Below are 18,714 nucleotides of genomic sequence, written 5' to 3' on the forward strand. Positions count from 1 at the left end.
CGAGCTTGGAGCTCCCCCCTCGTCGCCCCCTCCCCACCGCAGCCCCGATGTGCGTAGTGCGTGTCAGGAGCCGCCTGTGGCCGCCTGGAAGTAGGCCGTGCGCAGGTGCGTGTGGGCTAAAATAGACGGCGGCCCGGTGGTGGCGGTGGGAGGCGACCCCCTCCCCCTCCCCACTGGTGCGTGAGTGATAGGAGCTGTTGCCAGGCGGACTGCAGGCATAGGGACAGGGACGAAATGGCTGGGGTAGCTCCAGCCCATGTATGCCGGAGATTTGCCAACGGAATAAATACTGCGTTGCCTTTCTTTATAAAAGTCGCTTTTTGGAAGGGCTGCAGCGAAAAGGTAAAAGGGGACTATCTGTGAAATTTTGCCTTACCTACATCATTGTTGAAAAGTTATCTTTTAAGAACGTCAAAGCTTTAATTATACCAATTTTGCACCGAAATTGTTTATGTGTTCCACTTCATTTAGGTATGTCTATTGACGTAGATCGGTCCTCGTGTTGTCCTCTCCACAAGACATTTATGTGTGAATAGCCAACTATCTTGAATTAGCTACATAGCTGCGCATGTTGATAATGAACGATATAAGATATCCAGAAATGTTGGGCACTACCCAATGCTCACAGTTGGTATATTGCTGGTTATTGGTCATTAGAGTTTCTGTTGACCAGAAGCGGTACAGAAATGGCTCACCACTCGGCACTCGTCCCGCTCCAGCGTACGCAAGTAATGCAATATGCATACCATACATCTATCTCCGACAGAGGAAACGAGGCGCTTCCTCATCAAAAGCTAATGCCGGATAAAACTGGGTGATGCAGGATCACAACTGGATGCAATTACATATATAGTAAGTGCAGGCAAGGACGCTGGACGAAGTTGCCGCTGCAAAGCAAATAAATTCATTTTATAGTACCTTGTAGAATGTATAGGTGTTTACAAATGGCATTGGACCTGCGAGATGAGCATGGCGAAAAGTTGGACATCCGGGGCCCGGAGCTATCGAAAAAGTAAAGGAACACTCTGTTATCGCGGAATATCACTGATTAATAACTCGCGCATCGAGCCCAGCATTCCATCTTTTTGGGCTGAAGCGAAGCGATTTGCTATGACGTTGTGAGCTTCAGCGTTTTGGTGTATACGCGATCGCGCGCGCGCGCGCGCGTGCATGCGTATGTGAACGAATGAGAGTGGCCGTAGTGACTTGTGTTCCAGCTTCCCTTTCTGTTCTACATATGACGTGACTGAGTGAAAAGTCACGTTTATTGTGGACCTTATTCGAATATATCTGAATCTGAATCAGCCTCGTATGCTAGATTGTAATGGCCCATTCCTGAAAGTGGCATATCGGAACCCATTATTCATGGTATTCATGGTGGTGCGATCAGTGATGCCATATTCGAGCATAGTCAGCATGAGATGCCTCGATATCACATCATTTATCTTGCCTTCTTGAGCCCTTTGAAAGTTCTTATCCGTCCCATTCCGACGTATCAGTGTATACTGTATACCAACGAATGTAAATACACTACGTCCCGTTATTCAGAGCATTGAAGGCTATCGATACGAAAATTCAAATATATAGTTTCCCTGATACCAAACAGACGTGTATTTACATACGTGCCGAGAGCGCAGGACCTACACACGAAGCCCCGGCTCAATGTCATGACTTCAAGACTCTGAGATGAAAGCAGTGCGCCCACCCATCCCTATGAATGAAATGCGCCCATCTACATCGATTGCCGTGTTGAATCAGAAACTAGCCACAAGCTCTAGCCCTAGCTAGGAGTTGTACAGAAGTTTTGCTGCAGATGTGCGCGTTCAAAGCCCTCCGGATCTCCCGGCACGGAGCCATGTAGCTCGCTTTCAGATAAGAAACTTTGGGTTACTTGTTTTGACATTTGAAGTTTGAACCTTGCCCTTGGATTAATATACGGCTATAAACTTGCCAGCCGTCCCTCGATGGTTTCTTTTTTTTTGCTCTTTCCTGAAGTTTAATTTCTATTACATTTTCGTTTTGTTATGCCTAGCATAATCTATGGTGGCTGTCTCGGAGTATGCGGTTTTTCCAGAAACTGTTCGTATTATCCAGTAAAAGTGATATGCAAATGCAGATCATCCCTCCATTCTCATGATATGCTTAAGTCTCGCCTTTGTATCAGGAAATAATGCCAACTGTTTCGGTTCCAGCAGGATACTGGATAAATAGTAACGTACTATGCGTACGATTCTGTTTTAACTTTTAGATATTCAATATAGGAAACCTTCCTCAACAAATCAATGCGAGCGAGAACAAAACGGCAAGGGGTGGCGATGATAGGCGCGTTTCCCGACGGGTGTTGCCCCGGCTGGGTTTCTACATCAGGCACACGGGCCCCGTCCTGGCCCCTGAGTCATCGGTGTTTGCCTTTGCCACTACATGAGTCACTTATGACGGCACGCATGACTCGCTCCACGGCCCACGCACACCCCCTCACCGTCCCCCCTCTGAGATTGATCAGCGATCAGCGTCCTTGGGAGCTCAGTAGATGCTTATCTATTGAATTTGCTACACATTAAATTTATTACAGAAGTTGCTAGACTTGTGAGATAAAAATAAAGTTGACTGACATAAAAGTAACTAAATCCTAAAGAAATAAATATGGTTGCACTAAAGCGTTTCTCGTGGAATATTGGTAACTTACGAGCATGCTGAGTTTTAGGTGAATATTATTGACCGTAAAATTGTACATGTGACAGCAATGCATTCAAATAAATGCCCAAGGTAAACCCTTATCAGACGACTAGGTTTTACCTTATTTCTGCCAGCTCATTCATGGCCAATAGGCACAAAACATAGCTGCTCTCACAGGAAAACAAAACCACCCAACACAATTGGCCCATACCAGTTCATATTACTTTATCGTTCGTCTATTGACGAACGATACGCTGACCTCCCATTCCGTAGAAGCAGATATACCGCCTCTCAGTCCCTGTAACTGGGGACGTCAGTTACACGCCTGGTACTCTGCGCTCGTGCGTCACTGGCTCACACACCATGAGGCCACTTGTTCCCCGCACGTGACCTCATGGGTGACGTTGACCAGCTCACCACTGCATGTTTGACAGCACAGACATGACGCCGGTACTGTGTTCTCGGGTCTGAACTACATACATATACCATAGCGGGCTCCCCTTACCTGTCGAAAATACAGCCTGAACAGTAAAACAATACCTGTACCCTGAACCGTTCTTACCGCTCGGCCGAGTCAATCGATGACGCAAAGCCAACGCGATCGATGACGCGTTTGTGATGACGTGGTGATCGATGACAGCAGGGGCGGATGACGTGACAATGCCCCGTCACTGGTGGGTGTATGAGTGAAGTGGTAATGGAGTGTCACTAATTCTGGGACGGTTTGGTGGTGCTGTTGCTGTTAGGCCCCCGGCTCAAGTCAGAGTTCAACCTTAAAACCCGCGCCCCGTAGGGCTACCGACGGACCCTACCACCCGTAGGGGGGGGGGGGCGTTTCGGCCCCCCCCTAAGATCTCGGAAAGTTACCGGCCGATTTTCAAAATTCAAACGGCGTTCGATAGCCCCACCCGGGAACTACCTTGTGACCAAATTTCATTGACCTAGGTCAAACCGATGACGTCACAGGTCAGGTCAAAGGTCAGATTTTCACCGTTCACAGGCATTTCAAGAAATGTGTTGTGAAATCGAGTAAATTGGTTATTTATTGAAAACCATCGATGGTACATTGTTCGTCAAACACATACTTTGCTATCTGAGGTCACTGATACCAGGTCAGGTCACAGCGAGGTCAGGTCACCGGGGGTCACAATATGAAAGTGTCGTGTGATGCATGTTTTATGGTCCATTTTACATGACAAATGCGATTATATGGGTTAGGCAGCCTTTGGGGCCAGCCTAGGTCACGTTTTGGTGAAGGTCAGGTCAAGGTCAGGTCAAATTAGGTCAAATTTCAAAGTTGATATTTTTGCATAAAATGGGTATTGATTCGATGCAGCTCGTCACGGGGAGTCTAATGTTGGCTTTTGTTTTGCTCTACGAGGTCTAGAATCGCCAAAAATTGAGTTTAAAAATTTGACGTCATCATTTTTGAACAGTTTTTTCGCTATAACTTGGCCAAAAAACGAGATATCGATCTGAAATTTGGTATGTAGATAGAAGACGGTAGGCACTATCACATATTTTCCGGTTTTTTTCGAAACTCAAAAAACTTTTTGGATTTTTTGGCTAATATTTCCAAAAAAAATGCTTTTTTGATTTTTGGGGGTCAAAACTCAAAAATTTCAAAAATCCGAGATAGCAGTTTTGTAGCCCTGTCAATTCTACACCTTTTATGTCTTGATCATTTTTTCTGTATCTTCAAAGCTGTAGGCCTGACAGGTCTTGTCGCGAAGGTCTTTTTCGGTCGAAAATGACAGAACATGACGTCATTCTGACGTCATTTGTGGCCAACCTATCAAAGCCTCTGAAAAAAAAATTTGGTCACAATGTGTAAAATTGATGCCCGGAGGGGTCCTGAAAGTTTGGTGGCGATATCTCCAGCCGTTTAGGAGATATCGACCAAAAAGGACAGGGGGGCCGTTTCGGCCCCCCCCCCCCTACGGGGCGCGGGTAATCAATGGAGTCTTGACGCAGTACCTTTTATTCCGAAACAGAATGACAAACGACGGTAAAATCTCTTGCGGAAAATATTTCGCACCTGACTTTTCAATTTCCCTGAAAATTGCATCAGGCAGAATGGTCTACACAATTTCTCGTAAGCTGTTTAGCATCAGGCATGCACCGACCTACGCATCAGGGTAGTTTAAAAGCGCTTCAAAACATGAGGAGGGCACTGTGTCTGACCGCAGATCCAGGATCTAGTTGGCACTCAGCGCCTCACTGCTCTTGAAATCAGACGAGAGTCACGTTACATATGGTCATGACAAATGTATGCGTACTGCAGGCACGTGTATGCAAGTCAATGCTTGTGTCATACCGAGCCGAAGGCTTCTCAGCTCAGTTCGATTACATGTACCAGCGCCAGCATTGTAAGGCGGCTAGCGAACGCGTCGGTACATTTCAATTTAATGCAGAGCTGTTGGAGCGTCAACGCGAAATTCAGGCTCGTGCAAGCGTCGCAACTCGCAACGCCGTCATATACATGGATGCCTACCTTCCTAATCGATGACGAGCCGTAGGACGTTCCCTGGCCTCTTATTTTAGGACTTGGAGCGCAAGTGCTCTTTTATTCCGAAACTCGTCCGCATAACCAGAAGATATCCAGTCACCTCTGACATTTGTTAGCCGTCTCGACCGGGTCTCCGGCTCGGCCCAGAGGTTATTGCTCCACAGGCCGGGACAGAGACTCCGGAGCCGGGACAGAGCAGACTCCGCTCGGAACTGGACAGAGCAGCCGCCGGGGCAGAGAGGTGAAAATTTGAACACGGCCGAGACTGGCCTAACTCGGCTACGGAAAGTGCTATCGACTGGCTTAACCCTCGCCCGCACATGCCATTTTCCCATCCTAGAACGCACATGGGGGGGTGGTTGCCACCCCCCCCCCGCGCCATTTCGTTCCTGTTGGAGATAGAGCTTAGCAGTAAAGACCAAAAAGATTCTTTGGGAAGAGACGAATCCAATGATACCCAGTTTTACCTTCTCAGGTCAGTCATTGACCTTCCAGGTCAGGTCAAACTAAAAAATGTTGCTGTTTTGGGTCACCGTTGGATATCAAGTGCGCTGCTTATCAAATACCAATGACGATGCTGTTTTCTGGTGCCAAGCCAGCTAGAACCTCTTTGTCACACTATCCGACCAGAATTTTGCTGCTGAGGTCATTTCAGGTCAAGTTAGGTCAAGGTCAATTATATGTGTTTGTATGTCTGTGTGTGTCTGTGTGTATACTGATGTGTGCACCGATTTTTTTGGGTCCATATCACATGAAATCATGATCTGAGAAGTTTTTACCAAAAATGCAGTCAAAAAAACTTCACAAAAAGTAAATTCAGCTTGCCTAAAACGCAATTATCTTAGATGACCTAGGTTGACCTTGACCCTGACCTTGACCCCTGTACATCATCGAACAACATGTTCCATGATAGGTGGGAGGTGAGACTGGCAAAAAAGGCCGAAATCAGGGTGTCAAAAGCTCACAAGGCCCATGGCAAACGCAAGATGTTGAGAATTGGCCATTTGGGTCATGACATGACCTGAAAAACAAGGTCATATCTCCGAAACCAAAAATCACAGAAACTTGAAATTTTCAGCGGACATCAAGAAAGGATAGACGAGCAGCTATACGAAAAATCAGCCTTCTAGCTCTAAAAATGTTGAGTGCAGAGCAGAAAGACTGCCTGGGGGGGGTGGCAACCACCCCCCCCCCCATGTGCGGGCGAGGGTTAATCCGTGTTACTTGAGCCTGTTATGAACTTCGCAATTCAACAAGGAAAGTAGGTACGCTTAAGCTATGCCGCAAAAAATAACCATTTGAAAAGGGATACAGTTACAAAAAGCTAAACGGCATCCAGAAGTCAGACCAGAATAGTGAGTTAATTGAATGCTCAACGCTAAAAATACCCTGGCATGTGTGTTGCTCAAGAAAGGCAAGAATGTCGCCAAAGCGTTACGTTTTAATGATCGAGCAGCCGACTAAAGGTTGCCTCTGTGATCTGTCCACAAGCCAGTCACTGCAACTGGCTCGCTGACACAGACGGCCATCTGGAGCATGCTTGTTCAGGAGCGCCTCGAGATCCAGTTACCAGTTTGGCGCTGCTGAACAAGGAAAATTTCGCTTCTCTGAGACTGTGAGCATATGACGCGTTTATTCGTTCGAGGAAGGGAAGCGGGGGCTGCGGGGGCCGGCGGTTGCGGCGCCGTGGGGCAGACCCCGCCCATTTCTGACAGTGCGGGGACCGCGGGGCACGCCCCGCCCACCCCCTCCCCCCTCAACACAGGCTCGACTGCATGCCAGCCAAGCAACAGGTAGGCCCGCCAGAGGCCCGCGCATGCGCGGTGCGCACTGCGGCAGCCTTGAGCGGCGGCGGCGGCGGCGGAGAAACGGCGGAGAGCGAGACAGGGCGGACCGGGTCGAGCGGCCGGCCGCTGCGACCTGTCCGGGCCCGAGGAGTGCTGCCGAGGTCACCGCGGGTCACCGCCGGTCAGTGGGGACCTCCTGCTCCGGGACCAGGCCGACCCGACCCGTGGACCATCGGACCGCGGCGCCGGCCGCTGCGGACCCGCCGCAGGTCTCTGCTCCCCGGCAGTATCTCCGGCGGCACCGGGCAGGTTCAGTGGCCGCCTGCAAGGCTGCCGGGCTCGCTCGCTCGCGCGCGGAGGGCGGCGTTTTTATGCGGGTGGCTCGGCGGCCGGCGGCGGGCCGCCTCGTCACTGGGGAGCGGGCGCGGCGCGCCGAGGGGAGAGCGCCGGCCGGCCGGCGGGGCGGTGCCAGTCGCGCGCCGCGCCGGCCGCCGTGTGGGCTGTGCCAGCTCTGCGAGTGACACACCAGCGCACGGGCGGCCACCGATGCCGAGCTGGGGCCGGCAGCGTGTCGCGCGGCTCGGCCAGCGGCGCCTTCAGATGGCCGCCGACGACGACGACCTGGTGCAGTTCGACAGGGACGACCCGGACTTTGTGCGCCAGGACAGCCAGCGCTCCATTCACGGTGAGTGTGCCGCCGGCTGGCCGTGTGCCATGGACCGGCGCCGCCGGCGTCCGGCTGCCGTCTGGCCGCCGCCGACGGCCGGCCGCATTATACGTGACCGGTCCGGCCTGCAGGACAGCGGCCGATACGGATCGGCCGGGCCTGTTGCACGTGCCCACTGCCATCTGGCGGCCGCCGCTGGCCGAGCTGGAACGTCCAGCGGCTTTACCTGGAGCCTGGTCCACTTTCCGCCTCTGTGGTCGGCCGAGGCGCCATGATAACCCGCTGTTATGAGCTTTCCTGACTTTCAATGGCCATGCAGTAACGGTGCGCCGGTTTTTGTGTTTGCGCCGGGCCTGGGCCGCCCGCCACCGCCTACCTGTCGCCCGGCTCGGCTCGGCAGTCGCTCGTTTTCCCCGGCGGCCGACCTCGATCAATATACGGCGTCCTCCCCTCGCAGGCCGAGAAGGTTCCACCCTCGCTCGGACGCGGCGGCTTATTATTCGCCCCGTGTGCCTCCGCCCGGCTCGGCGCGGAGGCTCTGGGCGCGTCAATCGTGTGCGGGGCCCGAGCTGCCGGGAAGCGGGACATCACCGGAGCGATGCGGGGAACTGGGGCCTACCCACTACCCAGGGAGGTGCCGGGGACTGGGACTTACCCGCCCCTGTTGGTCCATCCCTGCTGGTCTGTTTCATCATCCGTCCTCCCTTCCTTTCCCCGCAGAGCCTCTGTGCTTGGTCAACTGATATCGTTATATCTTTGGACCCCATCGATGGTCCTTCCCGCCGTTTCTAAGTGCCCCTATATGTTCGCTGGGACTGGGTATCGCCAGCTGAGCCAGGTCTCTGAGCCGGCCGATGCTGAGCTGTTTCCCTCTCAATGGGTGGTCTCTGCCGTCGGCCGGGGGTGTTTTAACCTTATCTCTTCATCAGCTCTGTCCACTATACTGGACGCGGCCGTCCACGCTATCATGGTTTTTCTACTCTTCTGGTACCGGCCACTCTCTAATCTTCTCCTCCAAAAGTTATCATGATGTGATCTGTCCTACGCATGTCCTGGTAATCGATGATGCGCTTTATTCAATGTTTATATGACCACATCCGTTGGGTTTTTAGATGATAAAAACGCTGCTAAGCCGTTGACGGTTCCGAAATCCTCGAGCTCCTTAGTGATAATCTTGGTTGCCAATTGGCCTCGGCCAATATCTCCATGTTTTGCGCTACATAAGCCTTTTCCTGCTGGGCTTGCGATTCTGCTGTAAGTTTTTAACGGGTGCCCTAACAAATAACCGTCTTGTTTATCGTTGCCATGGGTCTAAGCTCCGGTGAATAAAATGCTGATGCTTCATTTCGAAAAATGCGCACGGCAGCAGCTTGTTGCCGACTAGCCGTTACATATTTGCCGACTGGGTGCGTTTACACGGCCACCTATTGCACAAGGCACGAAAGGCAGGCCATTCAGAGCGCAGGACTGGCGACCACCTTAGCGCTGTTTATTTACGTCGGTGTGTTGTCAACGCTCGGACTGGCACTCAGTCCCGCACTGTTACCCGAACCAGGGGCATACCATGCCGGTTTTGTGGCTATGCTCGGCTTTCATCGTGCCGCGGCTGCCGAGGTTCAAGGCCCTGTCTGTTGCCGCCGGGCTATAGGACGGACTCCTTTGTGGCGGGCTAGAGTCTGGGCTGGAGCGGCCGGCGAGCTCCGTGCAGTCGCGAAGAGACGGTATCTGCTCGGCTGGGACGGAGGTCTGGCCGGCGGCTGTGCAGGGGGAGGGGTGGCCGTCGTGCCCCGGCCGAGGCCATGATTCAGGCGATGACTCGGTCGGCATGTCCGGCTCCGGCTCCTCCACCGCCTCGGGCCGATGGTGGCAGCTCTGCAGGACGGACAGAGCCGCGGCGGCCGCTGCACCGCTGGCAGCGGCGGGACCAGGGCCGAGCCGACCCTCAGAGCCGTGGAGGGCGCGGGGAGATAGCAAGGTACCCAAATAACTAGTCAAGCTGTGAATCACATAAGTTGCCGTTAAAACAGGCTTAACAATTATCTGTTGAAGAACATTTCTTAGCTTTAGATTCGCGCTGCTATACGACGCGCACATCACTAGTCGGTCCTTGTCCTGGATGCGCCCGTGATCCTGGATCCCCTCTGGCTGGGGCCGCTGGACGCGTGTGGAGGACCAGACCCCACTACAGGCGCCGCCACGGCTCCAACCAGCCCAGCCGAGCCCCGAACAAAGCACACCTCGCGCACACCGTGCACCGCCGCGCCGGAGTGCCGCTTTCACCACTCCAGTGTCCCAGAAGTGCGCGCGCAGAGAAGGAATGCACATTACACATGGTCTGTGCGACACTGGTCTTTGTCTAAACCGCTCCTTCACAGGGTACCCAGTCGCAGACAGACCTGCGCTGCTCGTTCCAGCCGCGGGATGTCCCCTCTCCTTCCCTCCCCTCCCTCTACTGTGCCGTGCTCGACGCGAGGCGGCTCCTAGAAATGACTGCACGACCAACACTACCACGAACGCGATAATGCGATTGTCCCATCTATCCGACTGCCTCGCCAGCGCGCAGCGCTCAGCTGCGTGGAACACCTGAGCTTCCTCGCGGGGGCGTGGTTCCTTGTAACTTCCCTGGATGCAGTTCCTTGTGCCCCCGGGTGAACAGGGTTCTTGGTTCTGCCCTTCGAACAACAGAGCTCTGTTTTAGATCGGTAGGCTGCAATGCGATGGCTGTCGTTCTCGGGATCAAGAGCAGTAACGATTTCGCCGATGTTATTTACGTGTAACGAGCACCGAGTCGGATGCCTTGTTAGAATAGCCTTTTGACGGCCGTATATAAAAGCGATATGCAGGTATTTGCAGTGCCTTGTATGGGCTCCGGGAATCAGACAGTTGGCGGAAACGCCGGATGATCAGACGTCCGCCCATCGGTGCTCGATGCTCGCCTGACTGATCGCTCGTCGGCGACCGACAGTATGATTGGCTGCTGACGGCGTGTCGACTACAGGCGGCAGGGGCGGATCCAGAAAATCTCCAAGGGAGGGGCCATTAGAAACCAGGAGGCCCCCATAATCCCACCTATTGGAGGCCCCATCTTCCCACTTGTTGCCCCCCCCCCCCAAAAAAAACTGCGTCTATTGAGCTTATCTAGCTGTTCAGGCAACATCTCATCGGATTTCGGCCACTTTATTTTCAGGAGGCCCCCTTTTCAGCTTTTTAACTTTTTATTTTATTTTTGAAAAAAATCGGCCAAGGGGGGGCATGGCCCCCATGGCCCCCCCTTGTATCCGCGCCTGACAGGCGGACTCGGCACAGTTCCGCCACCCACGCCGGTTGTGGCTCTCCTCAGTCTGCTGACGTCAGCAGGTGACGTTCTGACGTCAGTGCCCCCGCTCGGATGACAGAGGGGTCCCGGAGAGGGGCCGTGCCGGGGGTCAGATTTGGCAACACCGGCTGGCAGGGGCGCCTGACGTCCGCCGACCAACTGCACGGCACGTCACATATTGCACGTCACGGCCCTGCCAGCCATGTGATGCTATTTGTAATGGCACGTGCCCTGTGGTGCCCCGTCACGACGTAAATGGCTTTCGACGTGACCGACGCGGTGTCGATGTCTGTTTGACCTGTCGAATGTCAGCTCGAACTTTCCTGGTTTTTTGTCTTCTTTTCTAATGACCGAATCATATTATTTCATATAAGCGGACTTAGTTTGTGCCTTGCATCACATTTTATTGTCGTTTTTCTTAGGTTTATAGTTGTTAATACTGACAAAAAGATGGGTGTACTTTAAACTTTGTATCCATTTTAAATATATTTTTCTTATTCACATATTTAATTTGTATAATGCCTACTAATTCATTTTGTATGCAATTCCTTTATTTTTTAGTCGGTTGACGTCAGCTGCTGACGTTATGACGTCAGTGTCCTCGTCTGGGTGACAAGGGTAGGTCCAAGATTTTCAATTAATTTGGAAGATGGACTTCAATTTTAGATGCATGAAACAATGCATTGCTTCATGCTTCAATGTCATACAAACACAATTCTGGCCAAAGCGTGCCATTTCATGGGCAATAAGTTGTGTCTTTAATACATACTTTTGGTCTAAGTAATTTTATCATTTGTGCATCTTATTAGTTTCTCAGTTTATTTCTGACTTGATTGTCTTATCATTGTTGTAAGTCCCATGGGCTAGCACCGTCATACCCCTCTTACCTGAGGTGACTCGAGACTGCCCATTGCCCAATGCCCATCGGCTCCACTGCACAGCCGCGACGGTATTCAGTTCGCAGTCGCCGGGCTCTGAGAGACGCCTCCGCCCCGGCGGAGTCTGCCCCGCCCCCGACACCCCGATCGACGGCCGTGTCAGCTGACAAACAAGTGTGTCGGCCAGCTGTGTCAGAGTCTCGGGTCGTCCGACACCTGACCTGACATCCAACCCGATCGTCCCGGTGCCCCTCCCCAGCAGCTGGGCTTCCGGGTCGGTGTGTCCGAACAGTACGGGCTGGACACAGTGGACAGGCCGGTGGGCGGCTGGGTGCATTAGGTTTGCAAAAGTCCTGGGGGGGGGGGGGGGGGGAGTTCATTGCGCAAATACAGTTATCTGCATGATGGCCAGGTCTTTGCGTCACACGATTTCACTTTTCGCTGTTTTTCGGCCCGCTACTCATGTGAACGACTCCGTTTATATATCGAAAATGCAAGTGATCACTATTAGAAATGCCTGGCTCATGTAATTCATTCGCGAGATTCTCTTTTTCAGACGACCATGACCTCGAGCATTGACTTCTCTTCAATGTCCGGCCAATAATCCGTATCCAATGTTTCATCGCGTCCTTGTCTCGGACTTACACACCATGCACCCACGAGCTATCATGAACTGTGAGGAATCCGGCAGCGGTACTTCTTCCTGCCCGGCGCCGAGCCCCGTCAGCATGCTGGCTGAGCCGCGCCGCCGTGCCAGCCGCGGCCAGAGCCGTGACCGATACACGGGGAGGTCAGATGACACAGCCGCTTCCTAGCCAGATACACACATGGACGATCAGATGACACACCCGACTCTGACACAGACACATCAACTCGGGACGGCCAGCTGACACAGTCGCGTCCTAGCCAGTCACCAAACACGCAGGACCTCCAGATACTAACTATACGGCAGTCTCCTAGCTCAACACAGAGGACGCCCAGAGCACACAGTCGTCTCCTAACCAGGCTCATGGGACTTCCAGCTGACACACCCGCCTCTGGGCCCTCACCGGCGCCCCGTCCGAGCCTCCGTGATATCACCTGGACCCGGCGTGGGGTTCAGCGCCACGGGGAGCCAGTGCTACCGGGGACGTAACCTACTACTGATGGCTCATCACGTAACCGTCACGCTCCCGAGGGTCAACATCCAGAGACTTTGGTCGGGGGCGGCTCTCCGTGCTGGGGAGACGTTTCTGGGGAGGCTTTATTGCTGACGATGGTGCAATAAAAAGGGATGCTTGCAAAGAGATAAAATGGATATAGAAATATCTTGCAGGAACTTTTTCATCACAACATGCAGTCTTCCAATGTGGCGTCCTTGTTTCAACGAAGACTCGCTCATTTTTAGCAATGCTGAAGCCAGCTAGCCCTAAAATCCAGCTAAAACCCCTGCTGCACTAATGCCATCCATACACGTGCCGTGCCGTTAACTCCGGTTTTAGGAGCACATCTAAATAAGCCGTGACGGTCAACAGGAAAGTTATTGCCGGCTTGTCGGGGAATGTCATCGAGTATTTTTGTGGTTTCTTGGAAAAGGGTCCAACATTTTTGATGTAGTCCTAAGTGCTTGTCTACTGCACCGTTACACTAGATCGGAGCACTGACATTCCGCGTTGCATTTGATGGGCATTAAGTTGCACGGCTGTGGCGTCGACCTGCCTTTCATCACGAGGTATATCGCCGGCCACAGGAGACTCTTTACTAGATGCCGCTGAAGTGCGACGACTTCTTTTTATAATTTTGTCGACCTTTCATCGCGTTGTATACCTACCGTTATCCTTGTTAGATTTCGTGCATCGTGCACGAAATTGTCTTCATTCGTTTTGTTGTAGGTAATGCCGACATTTTTATCCCCCTAATTTTGAGTTGTTTACTGTGGACAATGGGCGCATTTTAGGAAACTGAAGTTAGATATTTTAAAGAAGGCCGTGCCATGTGACAGGCACGTTGTTAGCGTATTTTTCCAAACCAATTAAAAGTAATCAGAGCGAGGCGACTCAATGCTACCCCATATGCTACCTGTTTACTGGCGCCAGCCAGCGCTGCACTGTTCCGGCCCAAAAATGCTCGCCCGCGGACGGGTTGTTGCATCAGTTGTCCTCGTGGTGGTGCGGCGCTGTCGGCTGTGGTCGCGGCTTACCGTGAGTGTGTCACACTGCTCGTGGGTCACGGATCGCTGCACAGCGCTCACGGAGCGCACGATCGCCGGGCCTGATCACCGGCTCCCCGATCGGAACGTTTCACTGTTGTACCGCGTGCCGCGGCGATTGGGAAAACTTTGTGTAATCTATGTTTGTTTTTATGTGTCCGACTCCGAAGCCATGCCTTTCTAATGGTCTAGGACCTTGGTTAGAGAATCATTCGGTTTATGGTTGGAAGTGACCTATTTGTTTAAAATTGGCGATAGCATTCCTGTCGAGCATTTTATTGGGATTTCGGGAACCATGTCATCTCCGCACTAGCCTGGTTATGCCATAACTTCGTTGAATGGAACTGCAGGTACCGTTTGTCGGCCCAGTTTCCTCATCCTGCTCTTGACCTGCCTCCGCTTGCTTTCGGTTGCAGCCTCCCCTCCTCTCCGCTCCCGGCCGCGCGAGCCGTGATGTAAGAGCGACTGATGGCCGCGTGAGAGAGGCCGCCGCGTCGACTTTCCCATTTCTCCGTCTGCGGCTCGGTCCCCGGCGGCGGCGGCGGCGGCGGCACGCCGAGAGCTGGTGGCTCTGTCACCAGCCGCTGCGCTGTGGGGTGAGACGAGTGACCTGCACTGCAGGGAGCTGACAAAGTTCAGAGCTGCCTGCTATTTTAGTGGCAGGATATTGGCCATGGCCCCGCGGTATGTAATTTGTTCGGCCGTGCCAAGGTCTGGGAATGTTTTGTGTCACTCCTGTGGCATAGTTCTGCACATTCCTGGCCGGAACAATGCATCTCGGTGAGATGCGATGTCTGGCAGAGACAACAAACCTCACTTACCGGTCCTCACAGCACGGTCTGGTCGCGTGGGCCGTGTCTCTAGGACCGGGAGCGCCGGCGGGCGTCGGCATCTCCCTTCCGCTTTCCTTGGCCTTGGCGGCAGGAGGAGCCCTGACCCGCTGGTGGCAGGAGCCGCGGGGGCAGCCGCACCGTACTGGAGAACCTTGGCTAGCGGTGCACCTTGACTGATCGCACCGGTGAAAGGCACACGGCTCGAGCTTTGACGAGATTCCTGCATTGCACCACGAGCTGCAGCCCTCCCCAACTGCCGAGTTTTGCTTTTCGTGCATGCGACCGTCGTTCTACTACGTACTAATAAGTACGTGGTTTTCTGAAGAATGACAGGGTGTGCCACACGACAGTTATTGTTTCGGTTGTTATTTCCTGAGACCAGTCGCAGTGCTACGCATATTTGGCGATGGGTCAGGTTTTCCCTGGCACAACGGTACTGTCAGTTCGACGAGGCATTTCTTTCGGTGATTCGTCCTTGTTGATGTTTTCCTGGAGTTCATGCGCTCCCGTTGTGATACCCGTTTTAATCTGACTCGCACGTTTGGAATTTCCGACCGGTTCGGTCGTCTGAATGGCGCCTGCAGGTTGATAGCAATCCTAGAAATAGAACGATCGTTGCTCTTCAGGCTCGTTTTTTTTTTGTAGTCCGCTGAGACACGACGGCCACATTCATGATTCAGCATACGTATTTTGATCTCCATGACTGTGGCTCACTTCCGCCGACTGGCGGCAGCTGGTCCTACCCCAAGGTGACCTGACCTCGAGACGCGCGACTGAGAAACGGGCTTCCTTCCGGGACTCCTCAGTAGCGTGGTGCTTCACGAGTCGCGTTCAGCAAGTGAAACTCTCCAGGCGCCCAAGGGGCCACCTCCGGGTCCATTGCAGCCTTAAGCGTTTGAGGAGCAGCGCGGTGACACGCACCTGAGGAGAGCGGCTGAGTAAAGGAGCGGACGGGTCAGCTGCGGGTTGCGTCACAGCCGCTCCGGAGCCCCGCTGACCCACTGGCCCGGATCGGCGTGTTACCCAACCCTGCGGCGAGACGGACGGACGGCTCACACCCTCCCTCTCCGCCTCTCTCCGCCGCCAGCGGGCTGCCCAGCTCCCAGAGACGAGCTCAGCTGAGAGATCGCGCCAGAGGTGAGAGCTGAGCTGCTCCGGTAAGCCGGGATGTGTATTCGGGAGGCCGAGAGCTCGACTCAAGGAGGGAGACCGACTGATCCGATGGCTAGGCTCTAAGCCAGGTCAATGGAACGGCTGTGGATGGCAGGACGGGCGGAGCGGAAGCGGAGGTCGGGTCACCGAGTCAGCTCCGCCCTGTCGGGTCACAGCGGAACACGCGTGACTCACTGGGCGGGGTGCCGGCGCGCCTCTTCGACCGGGCGCCGGGACCCGCCCCGCGCCTGGCGCCGCTTCCGGTGACCCGCAGCGGCCGGAAGTGTCGATACCGGGCCGGTTTTGTTCGGACGACCCCGGCCACTGGTGATGTCCCAATTACAAGGATACGAGTCCGCCGGAACTGATGTCTGCGTCGGACCTGAGCACGAGGTCATATGCCTGGACCGGGCAGGACTGCTGTCTTCGAGCATATTAACTTTTTCGAGCGAGGCTGCGAAACATCATTTAGGTAAGCCTGAAAAATTTCGCTATGAAATTGATAGCATATGCCAAATGTTGTCATTTGTTGTCAAATAAACATTTGCTCTCATTTTTTTATGAACGACTTCCACCGTGCACTGTCTCAGACATCTATTCAGGGAGCAGCCGGGTCCTGATATTGAACCGTGGTCGCAAGTAGTCTGGCAGCTGTGCAGTCCTATTCCCGGATGTTACCTGATAATCTGGTTATCGGGAATCGGACAAATATAGGAACTCCGAGCAAGAGGCCTTGCAGGCTGACATCTTCGGCGTAAAAAGCCGGCAGATCAGCCACTGCCAATGCCCCTCGAAGGTCTCCGTGGGAGGACAAAAGGAATAACAAACTGCCGTTCTCCAGTACCTTTCAGCCGTCATAAAGTAGGCACATGCGGTATACATATGTCAACTGAAGGCTGCCGAAGCTTGATCAGTGAAGGCATACTACAGCCTATCTTGGCATTGATCAGCCGAAAAGATGTGCACTAGCGAATCACGTCTGATCGCAGTCTGTTGGTGATTGGCGGTCGCCGGTTCGTCCGTGACATGGTATGACGTCGGTCCGTCGGTCCGTCTCGCTGGTCCATAGCCCTGCCATCCATCTGTGGTGGCCGGACGGCCGCGAGCCGCCGAGCCCCCGTGTCCCTGTCGATCCGGGCCCCTCGCCACGGCCTTGTGGCGGTGCCGCCGATGGGATCGCGGGCCCCTCGACACGGCCCGCCCCGTGTAACGGTCCCCGTCAGCGGCGCCGGCGAATTCTGAAGAGCTGCTGGCGCGGCAGCTCAGCCTGTCGGGTATTCTGGGGACCATCGATATTCAGCGGGGACGTATTGTCATGTCTGCAGATGCCGCCCGTGCTGACTGCGGCGTGGGCTCCCCATATGGCTGCGCTTACGTCGCATGGTGCATTCGCTGCTGCTTACATTGACTGGGATATCTGCTGATGCTTACCTCAAATCGATCACCGTCCTGCTTTCATTTGTCTGTGCAGCGTTTAAGCTAAACCCGTGCCATTTGCTATGCACGTTGGGGGCCATGGCGACATCTGCGCGCTGTGTTGGGCAGGCGGATGGCGTTCCGTGAGGTTTCACCATCCTGACATTGAACACACCCTTCCATCATTGTCTGGCAGCGCTCGTTGTCAGTGCTGTGGGGCGTTTACGGTGCACGTGAGCGGGGCGTGCGCGCTCCCCGGCCGACCTCCATCCGCCATGGGCCGCTCCCAGCTTCCAGAGCGGAGAGTCATCGTCAGCCACGGGACGCTTTCTCTTTCGGCGCCGAGCTCCGTCCCGTGTAGGCATCTCTTATGACACTGCCGTCCACAGCTTCAGACTTTTTTGTCCGCGTATTTCTCTGGGAAATCAATTTCTCTCTGTGCATAATTACAGCTAGACAATTCGTTTCCAGATTCGTTTCGATTGGACCGACTACCCCGCTATTTTATTATTCCATTCGTACTCCTCCCGCCGTTTGGCTGTCGCCTGTTTCTAGGCCAGTTCAGCGCCGCCACTCAGTCAGCGAGGTCGTCCCCTGTCACCTGAGGCGCTGCCCTGTCCAGAGGACCCGCAGCTGAGTGAGCGATACAGGCACGTCCGGCTGTCCGGCGGTCCCAACACTGGCCCCGTGCCCGGCCCGGTGACGCCCGGGTCTCGTGATCGTTCCGGGTGACATTACTATTTCTGACGCTTCTCTGCTTTGTTTATAATGCTTTTTATTTCTTTGTTTCATCATTTGTTCAAATCGTTTATTTCCCTCTTCACTTTGGTTTATTCTTTCCTTTGTTTCATTTGTGGAAGGTAATAATTCCCTTGTCATGTTTCTCCTCAGCCTGTCATCTTTTTGCCTTATTTGTCTTCTTTTCCTGATTTCTCGACTGAAATACATTTTTCTTCACTCATTCTGTTTTGCGCTATTTTATCGTCACTTTTCCATGCATCTTACATTTCTCTTCCTTTTATTTTCCGTGTCTTTTTTCTTTCTTCGCTCCCTTCCACCTCGCTTTCCTGTATTCGCGTTGGCCGTTGCGTCGCAGCTCTGTTCTGCGGTTACCTGACCTTGGCTGCGGCCAGCGGCGCGGCTGGAACGGCGGCCACGCCTCTGTCCTTCGTCAGACCCGAGCTGCCACAGCCGCGCCAGCCGCGCCATCATTCCGCACGAACGGTGACAAATAACAACACACCGGGAAAGCGGTGGCCGTCGGCCGCCGTCAAACGGGCGATTTTTGGACG

The 18,714-nt window shown here is 53.6% G+C and overlaps 1 protein-coding gene across 1 annotated transcript in view; it reads left to right on the top strand.

The window, feature by feature from the left end:
- Window positions 1-7,258: 7,258 nt before the first annotated feature.
- Window positions 7,259-18,714, top strand: part of LOC122388402 — a 33,532-nt gene continuing 22,076 nt past the window's right edge. Inside the window, exon 1 of the mRNA XM_043379452.1 lies at window positions 7,259-7,657. Within this exon, the coding sequence (XP_043235387.1) occupies window positions 7,519-7,657 (139 nt within the window). The 5' untranslated portion in view covers window positions 7,259-7,518. The remainder of the gene's footprint in view (window positions 7,658-18,714) is intronic.

The sequence above is a fragment of the Amphibalanus amphitrite genome, unplaced genomic scaffold (genome assembly GCF_019059575.1).
Source record: "Amphibalanus amphitrite isolate SeventyFive unplaced genomic scaffold, NRLGWU_Aamphi_draft 000320F_arrow, whole genome shotgun sequence".
NCBI lineage: Eukaryota > Metazoa > Arthropoda > Thecostraca > Balanomorpha > Balanidae > Amphibalanus > Amphibalanus amphitrite.